This window comes from Centruroides sculpturatus, unplaced genomic scaffold (assembly GCF_000671375.1).
Source record: "Centruroides sculpturatus isolate CEXI.00-Female unplaced genomic scaffold, Cexi_2.0 scaffold1335, whole genome shotgun sequence".
NCBI lineage: Eukaryota > Metazoa > Arthropoda > Arachnida > Scorpiones > Buthidae > Centruroides > Centruroides sculpturatus.
In genome coordinates, this window is record NW_019385503.1 from 132576 (window position 1) to 152323 (window position 19748).

Consider the following 19748-nt stretch of genomic DNA (forward strand, 5'->3'; position numbering starts at 1 on the left):
TAATTTGTCTTTTAATGATAATACATCACGTTTTCTTTTCGATGACATATCGGCAATATTAAAAGTAAATACTGTATTTAAATCGTGATCAAATTTTCAAGAAACAAACGTTCATATTTAATTTGGACTACTACTGACCAACACTAACAGACTACCTATTGTTTAAAAGGCCCTCTGGTGGTGCAATAAGACAGATTTTATAAAATAAAAAACAGTTGAAACTGCATTTTTATGAATAAAAATTTGACAAACTATTTATCGTTTTATGACGAGTAAAATTTTTTTGTCACGTTCGCAGCTTTTAAGTAATGCATAAACCTTTGAAACGCGAGGCATAGGCAATGGCTCACGTTGCCCATGCCTTACGCCACCCTTGGTCATAGAAATGATGTAATTTGAAAATAAAATTTTTTATAAATACGTATGTCAAATTATATTTTTATTATGACGTAAAATATATTTAAGAGTTTGCGGCCACTGTGCCAGGTGAGACGTTGAAACAAAAAAAATTATGTATTCCATCATGTACATAAACAGTATTGTAATTCGCCAAGTGCAAATCAGCAAATTCGTAAAATTTTTGTTTATTTTGAACAATTCGGATAATCGAAAATCCAGATAATAGAGGTCTGGATAATCGAGGTTCTACTGTATTTCTAAATATTTATTATTTAAACCTCTTACATTGCAAAAAAAAACAAATATGCCCTTTTTGGAGAAGTTGTCTATCTTTGTGTGTGTTAATAATTCAGTCATTCCGAAAAATTTTCTCTAAACTGTCCATTGTTGGTATCCGAATTGTTGGAGAAGAAGTACCCTTTTTTAAATACACATTTCCGTTATTTGTCCAAGTGTTTAATATTTTTCCTTGTTTTTTTTAGCTTGTTGTTTTATAGAAAATATTTCTATAATATGGAGTAAGATGTTCATTTATATATATTTTATATTCCTCATCTATAATACCACGTACATTTGTAGTTATTTTAAGCTTTTTCTGTTTAATAGTATTCATTATTTCAAATTCTTTCTTTTGTTATTAATGGATTTAATTCTATAGGCATTCAATAGACCTGACTGATTAAAATTATTGTCAACAAACGAAAAAATTTTATATGCTATTTCTGTTAAATTCTCATTCTGAAGTGTCGGCACGCCAACAACCTCCAAGCTTGAGTTGTTTAGATCCTGCTCCAACATGCAGAATTTTTCTTTTAAAGAATTTAATTCTGCCTTCGTACTTTTATTCTCTTCCTTTAGTTCTGTCATTGTTTCGATAGCAGTTTCATAGTTTCTCTCTAAAACATTAATTCTCTCTTCCATTTTGTCAAACTTATTTGTTAAGAATTCTGTCGATTTCTGGATTTCTATGTTTGTTTCTTTTATGTTACTCAACTTGAAGTGTATTAGTTTCACTTCTTGTAAAATTATTTCAGAATTTTTGGTAGTTATACTTAAAGGTGACGTTGGAGTGAAAGTTAGATTATCTGGTGTTCTATCCACGTTTTTATTATAATTATGTGAAGTCATAATAATTTGCTCACACTCACCCAGTTCTCTGTCGTCTTCCAGTTCCTGTGTCCAGTTTGCGTTGTTCTTAATGGTTTTCACTCATTTGCAATCTTCACATTTTCAAGTTTTTTTGTAAGACTTGCTGAACTTATGAAAGTTTGCTGACTGGATCCCAAAACAATAGAAGTGAACAAATTTAGAGCAATTGGAACAAGTTAATAAGTCACTTTCAGAAACTTTGTGCTTGCAAAAAAGAACAAGCACTCAAACGACGATTTGCCATAGCTCCACGCCTCCTCCACTCTTGCACGCATCACACCTCTTCCACTCTCGACTTTGATAGAAATAACCCTCCATCGATACTTCATTAAGATTCTTAATCATTAGTTGTTACTAATTTGGTAAAATTACTAATTTTTGTTTATTTCAAACTGTGGACTGCTAATGCACCTAAATTCAAGTTTAAAATATTATGGGTTTAAAAGTTTAAAATGATACAATAAATCTGAGTTTAATTTTTTTTTTTTGAAACATAAACGATGTTATCTGAAAATTCCTAAAGTATAAATATTTACTGAAAAATAAAGTTTCAGTTACCCCAATATCTCTTTGTAAACCACATTTGTGGTACTGCCTTTCAGGGCTAAGACTTTTTAAGCCTTAATTTTTTCTCTCTCCCCACGGTGGAATTTCCAAAAATTCCTTCTTAGTGTGCACTCTCATTGCATACCCTACTAAAATGTAGTTAAAAACAAAAAATTGCATCTAAAATAGTACAGTAGAAGCCATTCTTCAGGTTAAGCCTTAATCCTCTCCTTCTCCCCCTGCAGAGGGAATTTTGAAAAAATCCCTTCTTAGTGTGCATTTTCATGATGTATCTTAACTGTGTACCAAATTTCACCTCTTTAGGTTCAGCAGTTTGCTCTGGGTGATGATGAATCAATCAGTCAGTCAGGACATGTAATTTTATGTATAGATTAAGATAAACTATATAATTTTACTGTTGTCATTGCATGCATGATATGTTCATACAATTTTCTTTCTGTGAAAATTTTGTTTTTTGATTTTTAAATTTAAGTTAAAATTATAAATTTGAGTTTAAAAACCATTAGTTATATTTAGATTCTTCACATTTTCATTGAAAAAATTTCATATCAGTTATCAAAAATATATTGTAAAAATAATTTTTTTATTTTATGTAAATTTCATGTTATATTTATTTTTCTTGAAAAGAAATATTATTTGTTTTATTTATATTTCTATTAAATTTTTTTATAACTAGATAGAATCTTGAAAGAATTGGAATCATTTTGCATGATAAAATGAAATAATTAACAATATTTTTTGTCATTTTACTTTCCTGGATATTATATACAACAGAGAGAAAGTATGGAAATCAGCCAAAAAATAACCCCCAAGAGTTTTACATTTTTTGACTCAGGGCCTTAAAACACTAAAAAAATGCAAAAAATGTTGGGGGTTTTTTCTGTATGTCTTCTTATAACAACTCTAAGTAAATTTGTTCCTGCTCCACCAAATGGCACTACAGAATACAAAGAGACTGTATCTTAATCATAGGAAGTTTGTGCACCTAGCAGTCACTGAGGCGTCTGGACTTAAAAGATCGGACCCAAGCTCTGGTGGTACTGCCCAATGGGGACCAACCTTCCTCGCTCTCTAGTCCAATCTTCTTACATTGCCATACAGTTTTATGTGCAGCCTGTACTGCACTAGAGTGCTCTATCATTGAGAGTATTGCTCACACGTTAACGGTCAGTGAGGTCCTCCTCCCCTAGATAAGAGGGACCCTACCAAGTGTGTCCACCAGACTATAGGTCAAATAGACCCAATACTACTTCCATCAATTCCTTTAATGTCTCTAAGTTACTTGCTGCTAGCATTTGAAATACTTGGTCTTTGTGCTTATTTCAATCAATGTAATTAGCCCTTCTATGGAAGTCATCTGTATGAGGGCAGTCAAGTAGGTAGTGCCTCGTGTCGCTGCGTGGGCACCCGCAGGAGTAGCAACCATCCCCAGGTTCAAACTTGGACTTGAAGTGGGGAAACTTTCCATGTCCCATAAGGACTTGGGTCAGCATCCAATTACAACTGAATGGAGTTAGGCCAACTTCAGGCACGAAGGCATATGTTGGCCTACCTACGGTACTGAGGTTCCAGTGCTCTTGCTAGTATATCATTGATCGCTGCAGTAGAGTACCTTTTATGTAACTTGCTGGAGGTTCCACCTTCTCCATTATGGATGATCCCTTGGCCGCTGCCTTGGCCAGGTAATCAGCATGCTCATTGCCCGGGATCCCGGTGTGGCCTTGGATCCATCTCAGGTCAACTTGTTGCGCGTGTCTCACCCTCAGTACCCTACTTTTGATCTTTGGTATCAAACAATTTTGATGGTATGTATGGATGTTATTGTATGGGGAGATATAATTTTGTTCACTTTTTGTCAAAAATTTCTAAAATTTTGCAAGGAGGTTTTTGTTAGGGGCATTGATGTTATTAAATTTTAGTGGTTAAAGGTTAAGGGGATTGCTTGTCATATTGTGAGTTTGGTTGGACTTAATGAAGATTTTACTCATTATCAACATTTGTGATCTTTTATAAAACTTGTCTCTACCCTCAAAATTAAGCTTTTTGTCATTTTATAATAATTAATTAAATAAAAAGTTCTTTAATAAAATCTCATAACAGATGGTACCACATACAATTGTAACTGTTTTTGCTGGGAACATTATGCAACTCATTGCTGGATTGTTTTAAATAATGTTTTTAGTCAAAAATTAATTATTTTAATATTAATATTACAAAATACATTGTATTTAAAATATTTGTTAATTAAACATATTTTGAAAAATTCTTTAGAAATCAAAACAAAAACATTTTACTTTTATTTCAGGCTGTACTTCAAGATTTGTTTCCTGATACACAATTGTCAATGCCTGAAGATGATGTTTTACAAGAGGCATTAAAATACTCACTCATTACAAAAGGATTACACCCGACTAAAATTACGATAAAAAAAGCAACTCAGTTATTCCAAACTATGGTTGCACGTCACGGTGTTATATTAGTAGGCCCTGCTGGTAGTGGAAAGACAACTTGTTATGAAGTAATCTGATATTTTGAAAAATTAATATTATAGGCTGTATATATATATATATGTATGTATGTATGTATGTGTGTGTGTGGTAGTCAAAAATAAGAAGTAAAGAAACATTTAATGTAACTTTTATTATGTTAATGGTTCAAGTATTTACAGAAGATTATCTTTAAAATAAGCACTTTCTGAGCTACATATTTCTTCTAAAGGCTTTAATTGCTACAACTTCATACAGTATTTGATGCCTATTAGTCATTATTGTATAATAAATATCTGATCAAGAAGCATAACAATGCTCTCTTTATCTCTTGATTTGTCTCCAGAGACTTTTACCTGTTTTCTAAAATGAAAGAAAAGTTGAAGGAGTGCACATTTTTATCAGTAACATAGATAGAGACCCTAATTATGAGAGCCTGTAAATACATCACAAAAAATAGCATTCAGGAGTGATATTGATGCAAGCATAAGTATGTAGCTACAGTAGGGGCTTATTTTTTAAAGTGGTGTGATGTAATAGTTTCTAAATGCTGGGTAATAAACAAAATTTCACATCTTACAAACTGGAGTAATAAGTTTAATAATATAAAATTATTTTTGACTAAATTAACAAGTCTTCCTCAGTTATTGAATTACCAGATAGAAAGTTCAAACAAAAAGAATACTAGATAAAAATTTAAACATAATGGGAAATGATACAAAATTATGACATATAAAATTAAATAACAAAGATAAAATAAATTGAAAATGAAATAATAAAAACATGTAATATATATAGTAGATGTAAAATAATATAAGATACAGTAGATTGTGTGTTTCTCTTCCCTCAGTATAACAAGTGCTAGTTCACAAGAATGTCTAAAGTGGACAAAAGTATAATATAAGTAATTAAGAAGGACAAGAAGCACATATCAACATCAAAATAAGAGTTCATACATGGGAATGCCATGGGGTAAACAGTGTGTCTGCATCATGGTAATTGGCACATTTACATTTTCTGTAAGCTTTATAAATTTCTACCATCTCAAAATATTTATGTGAATTGATGTTTATGGTAGGTCTGATGATCTTATCCTCTTCCCAATTCTCCTGGACATCAGGGTGGTTAACATAAGCCACCAAAGTTGTATTAGATAGTTTCCTATCAACAGTTTATTTGTGCTTTTCAATCCTCTGGTGCAGATTTTGTCTGGTAGCTTCATGTACATGAATTTTGTTATAATTTGGTAGTTCTCTAATGAGATGGAATAAATCTCAGGAAATTATTACAATCATAGCACAGTTTGTTATTTCTGAAAATCTTGAAGACAGTTTGGTTACATTTGTATCCTAGTTTTTATGTTAATAAACTTATTACTGGAGTTTTAAGGTGTGAATTTTTGTTTACAATCATAATTTCCTTCAGTTTTTTTACAATGCTTTTGATACTAAGTAATAAAACCTGATTTGAAAATTTGGCTTATTTTTAATACTATTAGGTAAATGTAAAAATTATTATATATAAAATGTATATACTTTAATAAAATAATTAATGTTTTAGGTAAACTTATTTTAGCATTGTTTTTACCAATTGAAATTTTTTTAAAATTTTATATGAAAATTTTTTATTTTTCCACTTTCAGATTTTAAAAAATAGTCTAAATATCTTATATGATAAACAAGAAAATAACAAGTTTTATTGGTCTGTGAAAACTCATGTTTTAAATCCAAAAAGTATTTCTTTAGTAGAACTGTATGGAGAAATAAATTCACTAACTTTGGAATGGAAGGATGGACTTATGGGATCAATTGTGAGGACAGCCGTGCAGGTAATTTAATTAGTCATTCGTATAGAAATACACAATTCAAATAAACATAAGTTATTCAATTTTTATATTGAGGTGGAAAAACAACTGCATATTATATCCAATTAGAACACAAAAATAATTTTACTAACTGAGGAGTTACTATTATAATGTTGGAAAGATCTAACAAGCAAAAAGGTTAATTTCGTATTTTTATAATATCTCTAATTCTCAGTGGCGTGCCGTGACATTTGATGATAGGGAAGCTGTGTTTCTATAAGAAGCCGACTTCCAGGGGCAATCAGTCAGCAATGGTCTATGGTCCATTCGTATTCGTTTGTTCGATAAACCAGTAAAAACCGTAGACTTTTCTAAATGTATTTTTAATTAATAGATTATCTAACGCACTTAATAAATAAGCAAGTTCAATATAATTAACTCTGTTATATTAGATTTAATAAATTCTCTACGCCCTCTAAATGCCAATTCTCGCTTCGATAACATTTACTAATTAAAATATATCTATTAGCCGTAACTATCTCGTTATAATTTTCAATATATATTTTATATTGTGTACTAATGTTAAATTCTATTCTATTTTGATTTCCAAATTGCTTCAATTTTACGAAAGAATCGATGCGAGATTTAGGATTTTCGTGTCTTTTGCCAGCTTTACTCAAATTATTTAAATCGTCAAAGCCAATCTCATTCTACACACTAATTTTATTTGAAAATAGTAGGCAAGGCCAACAAAACAAATTTTGCATTTTTATGCATCCACAAAGCCATTTTATATCTTCATAAATTTTATCATGAAAATGTCGAACAAATTTTTTCTTTTTCATTATATGGTCTCGAGCCAAAACTTTTTGAAATAAATTTTCGATATCACAATTACATTCTAAATTGCTAGCTATAATATAAGGGCTAAAATTAAAAATAAAATTATAAAAACTTACTTGTTAAAATAAAATGTGTGATGATATACAATTATACATACCTGGTACAAAATATTCAATTGTATGAATATACTTTTAAAGAAAATTATAAATATAGTTTTGTGAAGAAACGTACATAAAAATAACATAAAATAGTCTTTACTTTTTAAATATTAAAACAATCCACCTAGTTAAAATTGCTCCCTACCAGTGGCTCGTGGATGGAATCAGAGACGGTCTTGGTAGGTGTGCGGTGCGGTGCATGCTTGCCAAATCCCGAGGGTGCCGATACCGGTTAATGTCTCTTTTGTCTCATCACTAGTATATCTCAAAGGACGCGACAGGGTTGTTGTAAATTTTAAACGTTTCTCATCATAGCTGTAAAAATCTAAATTTGTTAAACTTAAAAGTCATTTGTTTTCTAACTACTGTAATTCGTTTTAAGACCAGGTGTCCACGGAAATTTCCAAAATTTACAACTTTTACTCACTTTCATTGAACTGGAAAAATTTCTGTCTTTATTACATCTAATATTACGAAGAAATCAGTCCCACTGTACTCGGCTAGATATTGGTCCGGTTAGGCTTTTGTTTAAGTAAAATTCCGGCTCTTTCATCAGGGTTTTGTTTACGTCCCCAATTCCCTAATCGCTTAATTATTTAACTACTTCTTAAGTAGAAATAAGTCGAAACCAGTTACTTTGTACTCGAATATTTGTAGTCTCGGGAAAAAAGTGGAAAGACAAATTTTTACGACAACGGATACATAAATCGTAAATTTAAGGAAAATAAATTCTAGAGCCTTTTCTGTACCTGGTGCATCTCTCTCATTCATTAAATTTAGTTGTAAATGACGCTGTCGAAGTAACGGTTAATTTTTTAACATTATACAAGAATTGTACACGTTTTTTTCTACATCCCCTTAAAGATGGGATGTACGAAATCGTAATATCACTGGTTTAACATCGAAATCCGTGAGTAATATAAAATCGGAGAGCGGAATAAATATATCAAATATTTTAATGGATTTTTTAAACTCCTGTCAACTATACAGAACTATCGTAAAAACATACCAGTAAATTCTTATCGGTTGGGTTAAGTTATAAATCTACTCGTTATTCACGTAATCGAAATATCTAGTGGGCAGGCGGCTAACAGCCCAGAACCGGTCCTTGATAGAATTGGAATCTTTATATGTGTGCAGCTTTCACCCAAGGTCGTAGGCTTCCACCGGCTAAACCGGGTGAGGTTGGTGCTCTGTAAAGCGCATGCGCAAATCTGGCTTTTCGTAATCTGAAAATACAGGAGATTCTACTCCGCCACTAATATTCTAATATACAATAGCAATTTTTTTTTCCACGTGTAGTATAGAAATTTGTAATAAGATACATAATGCGGTTATAATAAAATATTGTGCGATTATTTTCATATAATTAAAATTAATATTTATTTATTTTTTAGAGAATATGAGGGAAGCGGCGCTTCCAACGCTTCTAATGACGGCACGCTACTGCTAATTCTAATGTTCAACTTGAGATTATTATTTTTAGTTCAACCATTTTATTAATTAACTTTATATATTTTATTAGTTTTTTGAAAAGTAATGGAGTTTTCATTTGCTGTTTCAATATGTTGTTTTTAATATGTTACAAACATTCAATACAAAAGTAATAATAATCTTTATTGGCAACACAAAATATTTTTTATAATGAACTTATTTTGTAGTAATAATAATCTGTGATGCCAACAGAAGGCCAATAGTAAAAGAATTACTATGTTCGTGACCACTATAACAAAAAGAAAATAAAAGAAAAAGAACTTTTTTAAATGTCATATTGAGATATTTTTATATACTCTAAAATATAATTTGATAATATGTTATATACAATAAACACTATAATATATTTAATGAATATAAGAGGACTTGCTGTATTATAAAGATACAAGATGTATAAAAATGAATAATGATAGATTTTTCATTTATTGAATTTCTCTTCTTTATTTAATTATAAAAATACTTATTTTTTAGAATTAAATATAATATTTTAATTTGATATATGTTATGCTAAACCCAGGAATATTGCTCATTTTGTAAAATAGGTGAAAATATGAATAATTTGTGAAATCAGCAGTTGATGTCTCACTTTTACAAAAGTGACAATATTCTTATCAAATTCACAAAATTGGTAGTTTAGCCAAGTGACACTAACTTGGCATTGTACTAAATTGATGAACTTGCATATTTTAGAGAGTTTCACTTTGTTTTATTTTTGTGTATCATTGTTTTATAGTTTCTAATTTCAAAGTTTTTTCTTGTAAGTACTTACATTTTTATTATACAGGGTGTACACAAATTATTGGACGATTTTGTAAGATTGTATTTTCACTAATATTGAATATAAATATATGATTTTACTAATATTTGAAAGAGCGCTATTTATAGTTTTGTATTGACCTTAAATGCAATTGATGTGTGCTCCACATATGGCATGATAGATGTCTAGACAGTACTCCCATTCTCACCAAACTTTCTCAGGCATGTCTTTTGTGACATTCCCAATGGTGGCATGAATGTGCTGTGTGCTGTTTCAATTCCAGTAACATTCTTAGAAGTAGGGAGACATAAACATAGTCCTTGATGAATCTTCACAGGATTGCACACTGCAATTAACCTGGCAGTTCATTTAGATAATCCCTGACATCTGGTCAGGTTTGGCCATCTCAGTCATCGGATATTGCAGCATGCAATTTCTTCCTCTGGGGTTTCATCGAGGACAAAGTTTACATCTGCCACTCCAACAAAGTTACTGAAATTAAACAGTGCATTCACATCACCATCGGGAAAATCACACAAGACATGCCTGAGAAGGTTCGGCAATAATGGGGAGTACTATTGGGACATCTGCTTTACCACACTTGGGGCACACATTAAATGCATTTAAGGTCAGTACAAAAGCTGCAAATATCCCTCTTTCAAACAGAAATAATATCATGTATTTGTGTTTAATATTAGTCAAAATATAATCTTATGAATTTGTCCAATAATTTGTGCACACCCTGTATATGCTTTAGTTTTAATTTAGCATGAAATTTAACATCTATATAATGAACATTATTAGGAAGTATAAAATATTATTCAGTAATTTTAATATGAATTATTATCAGTGGCGTGCCGTCATTGGAAGTGATGGATGCGCCACTTCCCTTGTATTTTCTAAAAAATAAATACATATTAATTTTAATTATATGAAAATAATTGCACAATATTTTATTATAGCCGCATTATGTATGTTATTACAAATTTCTATACTACACGTGAAAAAAAGAGATAAGATTGCTATTGTATATTCAACTATTAGTGGCGGAGTGGAAGTTCTGTATTGTCAGCATTCAAAAAGCCAGATCTGCACATGTGCTTTACAGAGCACCAACCTTACCTGGTTCAGCTGGTAGAAGCCTAGGACCTTGGGTGGATGCTACTTGTATACCGCATCCAATTCTATCTAGGGCCGGTTCTGGGCTGTTAGCCACTCTCACCCGATTATGTGAATGATGAGTAGATTTATAACTTAACCCAACCAATAAGAATTTACAGGTATGTTTTTACGATAGTTCTGTATAGTTGACAGGAGTTTAAAAAAATCCATTAAAATATTTGATATTTTTATTCTGCTCTCCTATTTTATATTACTCACAGATTTCAATGTTAAACCAGTGATATTACAATTTCGTATGTCCCATCTTTAAGGGGATGTAGGAAAAAACGTGTACAATTCTTGTATAATGTTAAAAAATTAACTGTTGCTTTGACAGCATCATTTACAACTAAATTTAATGAATGAGAGAGATGCACGAGGTACAGAAAAAGCTCTAGAATTTTTTTCCTTAAATTTATGATTTATGTATCTGTCTGTCATAAAAATTTATCTTTCCACTTTTTTCCCAAGACTACAAATATTCGAGTACAAAGTAACTGGTTTTGACTTATTTCTATTTAAGAAGTAGTTAAATAATTAAGCAATTAGGGAATTGGGGACATAAACAAAACTCTGACGAAAGAGTCGAAATTTTACTTAAACAAAAGCTTAGCCGAACCATCTCTAGCCGAGTACAGTGGAGACTGATTTCTTCGTATTATTAATGTAATAAAAACAGAAATTTTTCCAGCTCAACGACAAAAGAGGTATTTGACATTGACCAGTATCGGCACCCTGGGGATTTGGCAATCCGTGTGTATGCACGCTCTGCAACCGTCTTCGATTCCATCCATTAGCCACTCGTAGGGAGCTATTTGACTAAGTGCATTGTTTTAAGATTTAAAAAGTAAAGGAGATTTTATATTTTTATGTACGTTTCTTTACAAAGCTATATTTAATTATAATTTTCTTTAAAAGTATATTCATACAATTGAAGAATATTTTGTATCAGGTATGTACCAGTACATCCACCACACATTTCATTTCACTGAGTAAGTTTTTATTATTTTATTTTTAATTGTAGCCCTTATATCGTGGCTAGAGATTCGGAATGTAATTGTGATATTAAAAATGCATTTAGAGAAGTCTATGATTTTTACTGGCTTATTGAATAAACGATACGAATGGACCCTAGACCAGGGTTGGCCAACAGTTTTTGTCCCCAGGCCGAATTGGAAAGAAAACTTTTTCCATGGGCCGAACCAGAGGCTACCCTAGGAAGATTTTGAGGTGGTGCGAGATCTCATTGTTGTGTCATCCCATAGAGACTAAATTGTACAGTACATAGAGATTACAGATACATTTTTCACATTATCATGCTTTTTGAACATTTTACACTGTACTTATGAGATTTGTAATGGAGGGTTAACTCTAAATGCACTGTGAGTTGTTGACTTTTTTTTTTCTTTAGGCATCAGAATTTTTCATTGAGCTATTTGGACTTGAGTAGCTAATATTGAAAAATCGATTGCGGGCCATATAAATTTATTAGACAGGCCGGATCCGGCCCGCAGACCATATGTTGGCCATGCCTGCCCTAGACCATCACTGATGCGCAATTGGCTGATTGCCCCTGGATGTCGGCTTCTTACAGAAACACAGCTTCCCTATCATCAAATGTCACGGCATGCCACTGATTATTATATTCATACTATATTTTAATTATAATACTAAAACAAATATTTTTAATTATATTTCTATAGGAACAAAATGATTGCCATCATTGGATTATCTGCGATGGCCCAGTTGATGTTTTATGGATTGAAAATTTAAATTCGGTACTTGATGATAATAAAATACTCTGCCTTGCCAATAGTGAAAGAATCAAACTTACACCTTTGATCCACATGTTGTTTGAAGTTGATGATCTTACTCAGGCTTCTCCTGCTACAATTAGCAGGTATTGGTATTAATTTTTTTAAATAGCATTTCTCAGTATTGAATTTTAAGACAACACTCTTAAATTGTATTTTTTATCATAAGATTTATTTTAATATGGAATCAAACCTATTCTAATAAAAAAGGTTAGAATAAAAAATCCAAATGTTTTTAAATGTACTTTGTAAGAGAAAAATAGAATGAGGAATTCATGATTTTATTTGATTGTTTCAATTGGGCTGCAATTTTAAAAAAATTGTAGATCTATAAATTTCCACTGTCATCCATCAGTCTGTCTTTTCTTAATCTCGAGAACAAAATTAGATAGATGAAATCCGGGACCAGATATGGAAACCTTAGGGGCAGGAGGCCCCAATTAACTACCATGTTTCCCCGAAAATAAGACATCCGCAGAAAATAAGTCCTAGCACAGATTTTGCTGAATTGCGAAATATAAGACCTCCCCCTGAAAGTAAGACCTAGCGAAGTTTTTTTTAGTCGTAACGGTCATCGACAGATGGTTGAAAGTGGCCGTTGGCTTTTTGAAAGTACAGCCACTGATTGGTCAGCAGACAATTACGCCACACGGCATGATTTGCATAAGACTATGGCTTGGGAATCACAGATTTGCATAACGTTACGGCTGGTGATGGCTAATTGGTCGGCCGGGAATCACGCCACATGACATTTGCATAGTGCTACGGTTCAGTAAGCACTAATTGGTCATCGAGTCCGATGTTGACGCTATAAAAAGGCGACAGTTCGACACACCGGATATACGTCACTCTCGTCTAAGTTCGACTTGGGAATTTTTTTGTTCAATAATAAATGTGAATTCTTCTTCCTGGAAAAAATAAGACATTTCCTGAAAATAAGACCTAGCGCATTTTTCACAGCAAAAATTAATATAAGACACTGTCTTATTTTCGGGGAAACACGGTATATATGAACTTCCAATGCAAATCAGAAGTCACATTATTTCAATTTAAAATTTTTTTCCCAAAGGAGTTGGATAGATGACCGACACCACTCCATTACTAATGCAAAATTATGATGTACAGGGGAAAAACACTACAGTACTAATTTTTCAGTATATAGAATTATTTGCAAACAACTGAATTTAAAACTATAACTAAACTGAATTTAAGTATAACTATGATAGCTAATTGAAATGTAAAAGGATATTACTATTATGCTGATGATGATTATTAATTTTCAACTTTGATAATTATTTTAATAATATAAAATATTTTAAAATAACTACTGATAGTTATATTTATTTTATCAAAAATTGTCATTCTCTTCATAAATATGAAAATATTTAATTGTAATGTAGTTTACATATTAAATATACAATTCACATTTTAGTTTTAGTTAATACTGATCTGATAGAGAATGAATGATTAAAATTTATCAAATAATTATAAATTCTGAAAGGTAAAAAAAAAATGATAGCTAAATGTGGACAAAGCATTTGGAAAATATTGGACAATCAAAGAATGAACATAAAGAGATAGATTGCTTGTAAATGCTTATAGATAGAGACAGTTTACAAATTTGAAAATTTAGATACAGAAATACTAGTCCCAGTTATAAGGTTTGAATCAAAGTTGGCAAAGATGATTTCTAGCTGTTTTAAATGATTTTAGAGATGAAACTGTAGTTTAATTGATTATTTTATTGTATCATAATTTAAGTGAAAAATTATCTTATTAATATAAATATCCTTTATGTAACTAAATATTTCATTTTTTTAAATATTGAATTTAAAAATTTATTAAATAATTTTACTTTTTATAAAATTTTGTACTAAGCAAGAATTTTTTTTAGATGCGGTATGGTGTATATTGATTCAGAATATTTAGATTGGCGTCTCATTGTCAAGACGTGGCTTTCTAAACTTCCAGAAACCATATCGGATGAAATTAAAAAATATCTCTGGAGGTGTTTTGATAAATACGTTGATACTGGATTACAGTTTGTGAAACAAAATTGTGTAGAGACAATTGCTCAGGTAATCAATAATCTAAATATATAAAATTACTTCTTCTGACTGAGTGACTGAGTGATTGACTGATTCATCATCACCCAGAACAAACTGCTGAACCTAAAGAGATGAAATTTTGTACACAGTTAGGGTACATCATGAAAACGCACACTAAGAAGGGATTTTTCAAAATTCCCTCCACAGGGGAGAGGGCAAGGATTAAGGCTTAACCTGATTATGGCTTCTACTGTAATATTTTAGCTGCAATTTTTTGTTTTCAATTATGTTTTAGTAGGGTATGCCATGAGAATACACTCTAAGAAGGGATTTTTGGAAATTCCCCCGCAGAGAAGAGGGAGAGGATTAAGGCTTAACCTGAAGAACGGCTTCTACTGTACTATTTTAGATGCGATTTTTTGTTTTCAACTATGTTTAGTCTTCATTGAGTTCTTAGGTATATTAAATTGATAACATTTCAGACATTGTTATAAATATTGTTATATGTTTCGATTTTTTAACCAAATGTTTGAACCGTTTTAAATTTGAATTTGTTATTGTATATTGGTTCAATTATAGAACGATTGTAAATGTTCCAGAAAATTGATCAAATTGAAAACAGTTTGTTTGATTCTCAGCAATTCTCATCATTCTCAGCGGTAATTGTTATGTAACAATTACTACGATTGTTGAAATACTAAATATAAATGGCAAACCCCATTTATATTCAGACTTCGCCCCGTAGGCGAAGTTGTGGGTAACAGCTAGTATAATTATAATATTAGCTTATTAGTTATTCAAATAAATTATAAAAATTATATATATATAAGAGATATAAGAGCAATTTTGTTAAATTAAAATGTTCTCAATAAAAACAAAAAAGACAAATAAACTTTAAAACGCTTTAATATTTTCAGAGTTATCATTCAATAATTTTGTAATATTGAATTCAAAATGAACAATCAATATGCCTTTTTTTTCTATTTTCATTTTTTAAAATAAGTTTCAAAGAAAACAGTTGAATTATTTTATAAATATCAAATTGCCAAATTATTTTAACTTACATTGCATCCAAAAAATTGAATATGCAGGTAATAATAATTTATGGAATGTATTGAATTAAGTTAACTAACAAATAATTTAATTTAATTTAAATAAATTAATAATTTTGTGAATTAATTTTTCATCTATTTTTTCATAGATTGACATTGGGAAAATTTCTTCATTGTGCTCTTTGCTGGAATCATTATTTTTACATCCAAAAGGCATAGATATCATAAAAGAAACCAATGGTAATCGGCCACTTATGTTATTATCATTCATGTTTTCCTATTGGTGGTCTATTGGTGGTAATTTGAAAGAAAATAGCATGAAAATGTTTGATGAATTCTTTATTTCATTATTTAGTAATGATCCTAACTATGAGGTAAATGTGGAACATTTTTAAATTTTATAATCTATATTAAAAAAGTATTGTATCATGGCTGGGTTACTTAATCACCTTTAACAGTGAAAATTTTTTTAAAAGAGTGTTAATGTTTTTGACTTAGTTAATGGGTCAACCTCAAGCATGGACAGTCAAAAGATGAGAGCACTTGTCTTTCAACTGTATATATATATAATAATATTATATTATTATTATATATACTTAGTAAATTAATAATATATATATAAAATATTAATTTATTTTAACATCTCTTTTTAAGCATTTTCTATAAGAACTAATAAAATATTTTTACAAATAAAAATAATGTAAAACAATGTTGTTATATCTCTTTTTTGCAACAAAATTATCAAGTCTGTCTTTTAATAATTGTGTTACAGAATCTTAACTGAAGAATTATTGATTTTAGCAACTTTAATGTCAAAATCTACATTATGATTTAAGAGTATAAAAATAGATTTTTGCCATATAATTTACCACAGTTTTATAAATATAAAATAAAATAATGCTACATAAAAAATTTATTAATAGAATTATTTTATAATAAATTTTATTAGATTGCTTTTTCTGGTTTATTAAAATGGAAAGTAATAATGCTGGAATCATTTACACTTTTAAGTTTTTAAAAATTTTGCTACTACTAAAAACATTTTTAATGTTGATGTTCTTAAGATGGAAAGAGGAAAGATTTTGAATTTTTGAAGTGTCAGAATTCTTTTTAATTATTTAATATTTTAAATGTTTAAAGAACACAGAAAATATTCAAAAAACACTATCAGTGCACCATAATTTTTTGCAGATAATGTGCAGGTAATCTGTGTTGGAAAGGGAGTGCATATTATGCAATGGGTTGGGTTTATATACTGATTTTAAATTCCAGTCATGAGTTAAAGTTTATTCACACCAATTACTGGCCTGTGTAAGGCAACCCAACTGACCTATCAGACTGACAATTGTTTATTTATCTACTCATATGTTTGAGAGAAATGACATCAAAGTATTTAATTAACTATATATACTCCCACTGTTTTTACAACCTTGACCTACTTCAATGGATTAAGATTTAACTGTTTAATATTTGCAGTTAACATATAGATTAATTTTCAGTCTAATACAAAATACAAGAAACCAAAAAGAATTAAATTTTTTAAAAAATTAAACGGAAAATAATTAACTTCTGTGATTTACTGTCTCACTTAGCATTGTGGCATCTCTTTGACTTCATTGTTCTAAAATTGTGAAATTATGGACATTGCATCAGAAAATATGATTATATCTTTCATTTCCATAATTTGTCTTTTTTGAATGATGTTATAGATATGTGGATTGACGAAAATACATATTTTATGTTTATTTTTTGTAATTTAATCCAAAAAAATGCAAAAAATAAACATCAAATATTACTTTTCTGTAAAATATCTCAGGTTTTACAGATTCATATCATAAACATCCACAAACAAAACCTTTTTTATCCGTGTTGTATTCAACACAAAACCTGCTAACATTTTCGGCCTCCACCAAGGCCTTCTTCAGGTGCTGAACTAACTGGCATCCCTTTGACCATTAGAATGATGTTGCCCAAGTTATAAACGTTGCACATATCACATTTCACCCCTCTGCCTGTTTTTGTTTGAATTCCTCGAACAGGTATTTCCACACATGTGCAATCGTCTCCCTGTCCTTAAAGTTGATACAGGTGCCCCCAATGTTATAGATCTCCCAGGTCTCCAGGTGACAAATGTGATCGATTTGAAATGCCTGTCTATTTAATTTGGTGTTGTAATGAAAATTTTAGATTCATTGTTACAGTTTTCTATTGGATATATGCTGTTGTGAGTTATTCACAAAAAAATTACAGTAATAATATAACAATATATTTAAAATGATTAATTCTATATTCCATATGAAAGAACTTTATCATAAAGAAATATCCTCTTTAATGAGATAAAGTTTTTATTGAATCTTTCTCTCCCAATAAATATTATTTAAGTCAGAAATGCAGAAATAATTGTTACATAAGTTTATTAATTACTACATAGTTAAATATATATATATATATATTTCATATAATATTTTATTGATTTGAATTTTGTATCATTTAAAATTTATTTTAGGTTCAAACATTAGGAAAAGAATTTGGAAGATATTTTATTGATTATTCGTATAAAAGAATGGAAAGCTGGGAAAGTCTTGTTCCTAATTACATTTATGAAAACATTCCATTCTTTGACATTGTTGTTCCTACTCCAGATACAATCAGATTTGGATATTTAATGGAAAGATGTTTATTATTAAATAAAAGTTTCATATTCACTGGCCCTACGGGTGTTGGAAAGTCTATCATTGCTTACAATCATTTGAAATCCATCAGTGCAGAATCAGGATATATTCCAGTTTTTGTAAATTTTACAGGTCAATATCAAGTTAATTTTTATTTATAAGTTATTTTTTAAATACATTTTTAAGAAGTATCTAAATATTTTAATTTTATTTAATGATTTAATTTATATATATATATTTATATTACAGTGACATCTCAGTTTTCATCATTAATCCATCTGAAAACAATCAATGAAATCCAAAATCAACAAAAACTGAGGCAATTATTTCCATATGAATCAGTTTAAATCCAATTAATTCATTCTAGACACTCCAAAATACATATCAAAAACACATTTTATAGAGAATAAATATAGTATTTAATACTAAAAACAATAAGAAATGAATATAAAATGAATATAAAAGACTAATGCAATGGCCTCCAAACAGAATTGCCATCTAACTGTTTTTGATTGATCCAAATTAATAACAACTGTTTGACATCTTCAATTGTTTGCAATCTCTGTTTCATTAGCACATTCATGCCTTTTGCTACATTAGCCTCCTTTATTTTTCCTTTTTTGCCACAATAGAAGTTATCACGGAGTGCGATTTCCCATATATGTGGCCGAATTTAGCAATCTTAATGCCGCTCTTGTATTGTAATGTTGTATTTTTCAATGATTTCCTTCAACTCAAGCGTGTTCCTGGCCTTCTTCTTCGAAGTTTTGCTGGCTCAGGAAACTTCCTTTGGTTTCATGATGGAGCTAAAAGGAAAGGAAAGCAATAGAATTGTTTAGCTAGATATATGGGGTAATGCTTACACAGATACAGATACTGATACAGATATATTTTGTTCAACACACTAGTTACAGCATATACTGGGTGCCACATAGGTATAACCCAGTTTGATACAGTAAAAATAATGACATGCTAGATATACTAGATATATAGTATTGGTTACAATTATTAAAGTGGATTAACAAGGAATTTGTTACAGATATTTACAATTGATGATTATGTACAATAGTTAGTTAGTAGGATATAATAATATAAAGAAATAAAATAAAATTAAATTAAATTAAATATCAGGTACAATTAATTCAGTACAAATAATCAATTAATACAAAAGGAATTAGTTATAAGTACTTATTTACACTATATACATGCAATTGTAAAGTACTATATTATTTTTCCGACTTTCCAATGATTATCGACACTACTGTTAAATTGGATGGCTGGCGGCGGCGGTGCAGTCTTTTTTTTTTTTTTTTTTTTTTTGAAAGGGGTACAGTTTTATAAATA

At 30.0% G+C, this 19748-nt stretch overlaps 1 protein-coding gene across 1 annotated transcript in view; it reads left to right on the forward strand.

The window, feature by feature from the left end:
* The window catches only part of LOC111639621 (dynein heavy chain 6, axonemal-like), a gene marked incomplete at its 5' end in the record, with an annotated part of 117688 nt that overhangs the window by 38711 nt on the left and 59229 nt on the right, over positions 1-19748 (forward strand). Inside the window, 6 exons of the mRNA XM_023385518.1 lie at positions 4421-4633; positions 6244-6429; positions 12522-12718; positions 14527-14710; positions 15882-16106; positions 18239-18536. Of these exons, the coding sequence (XP_023241286.1) occupies positions 4421-4633; positions 6244-6429; positions 12522-12718; positions 14527-14710; positions 15882-16106; positions 18239-18536 (1303 nt within the window). The remainder of the gene's footprint in view (positions 1-4420; positions 4634-6243; positions 6430-12521; positions 12719-14526; positions 14711-15881; positions 16107-18238; positions 18537-19748) is intronic.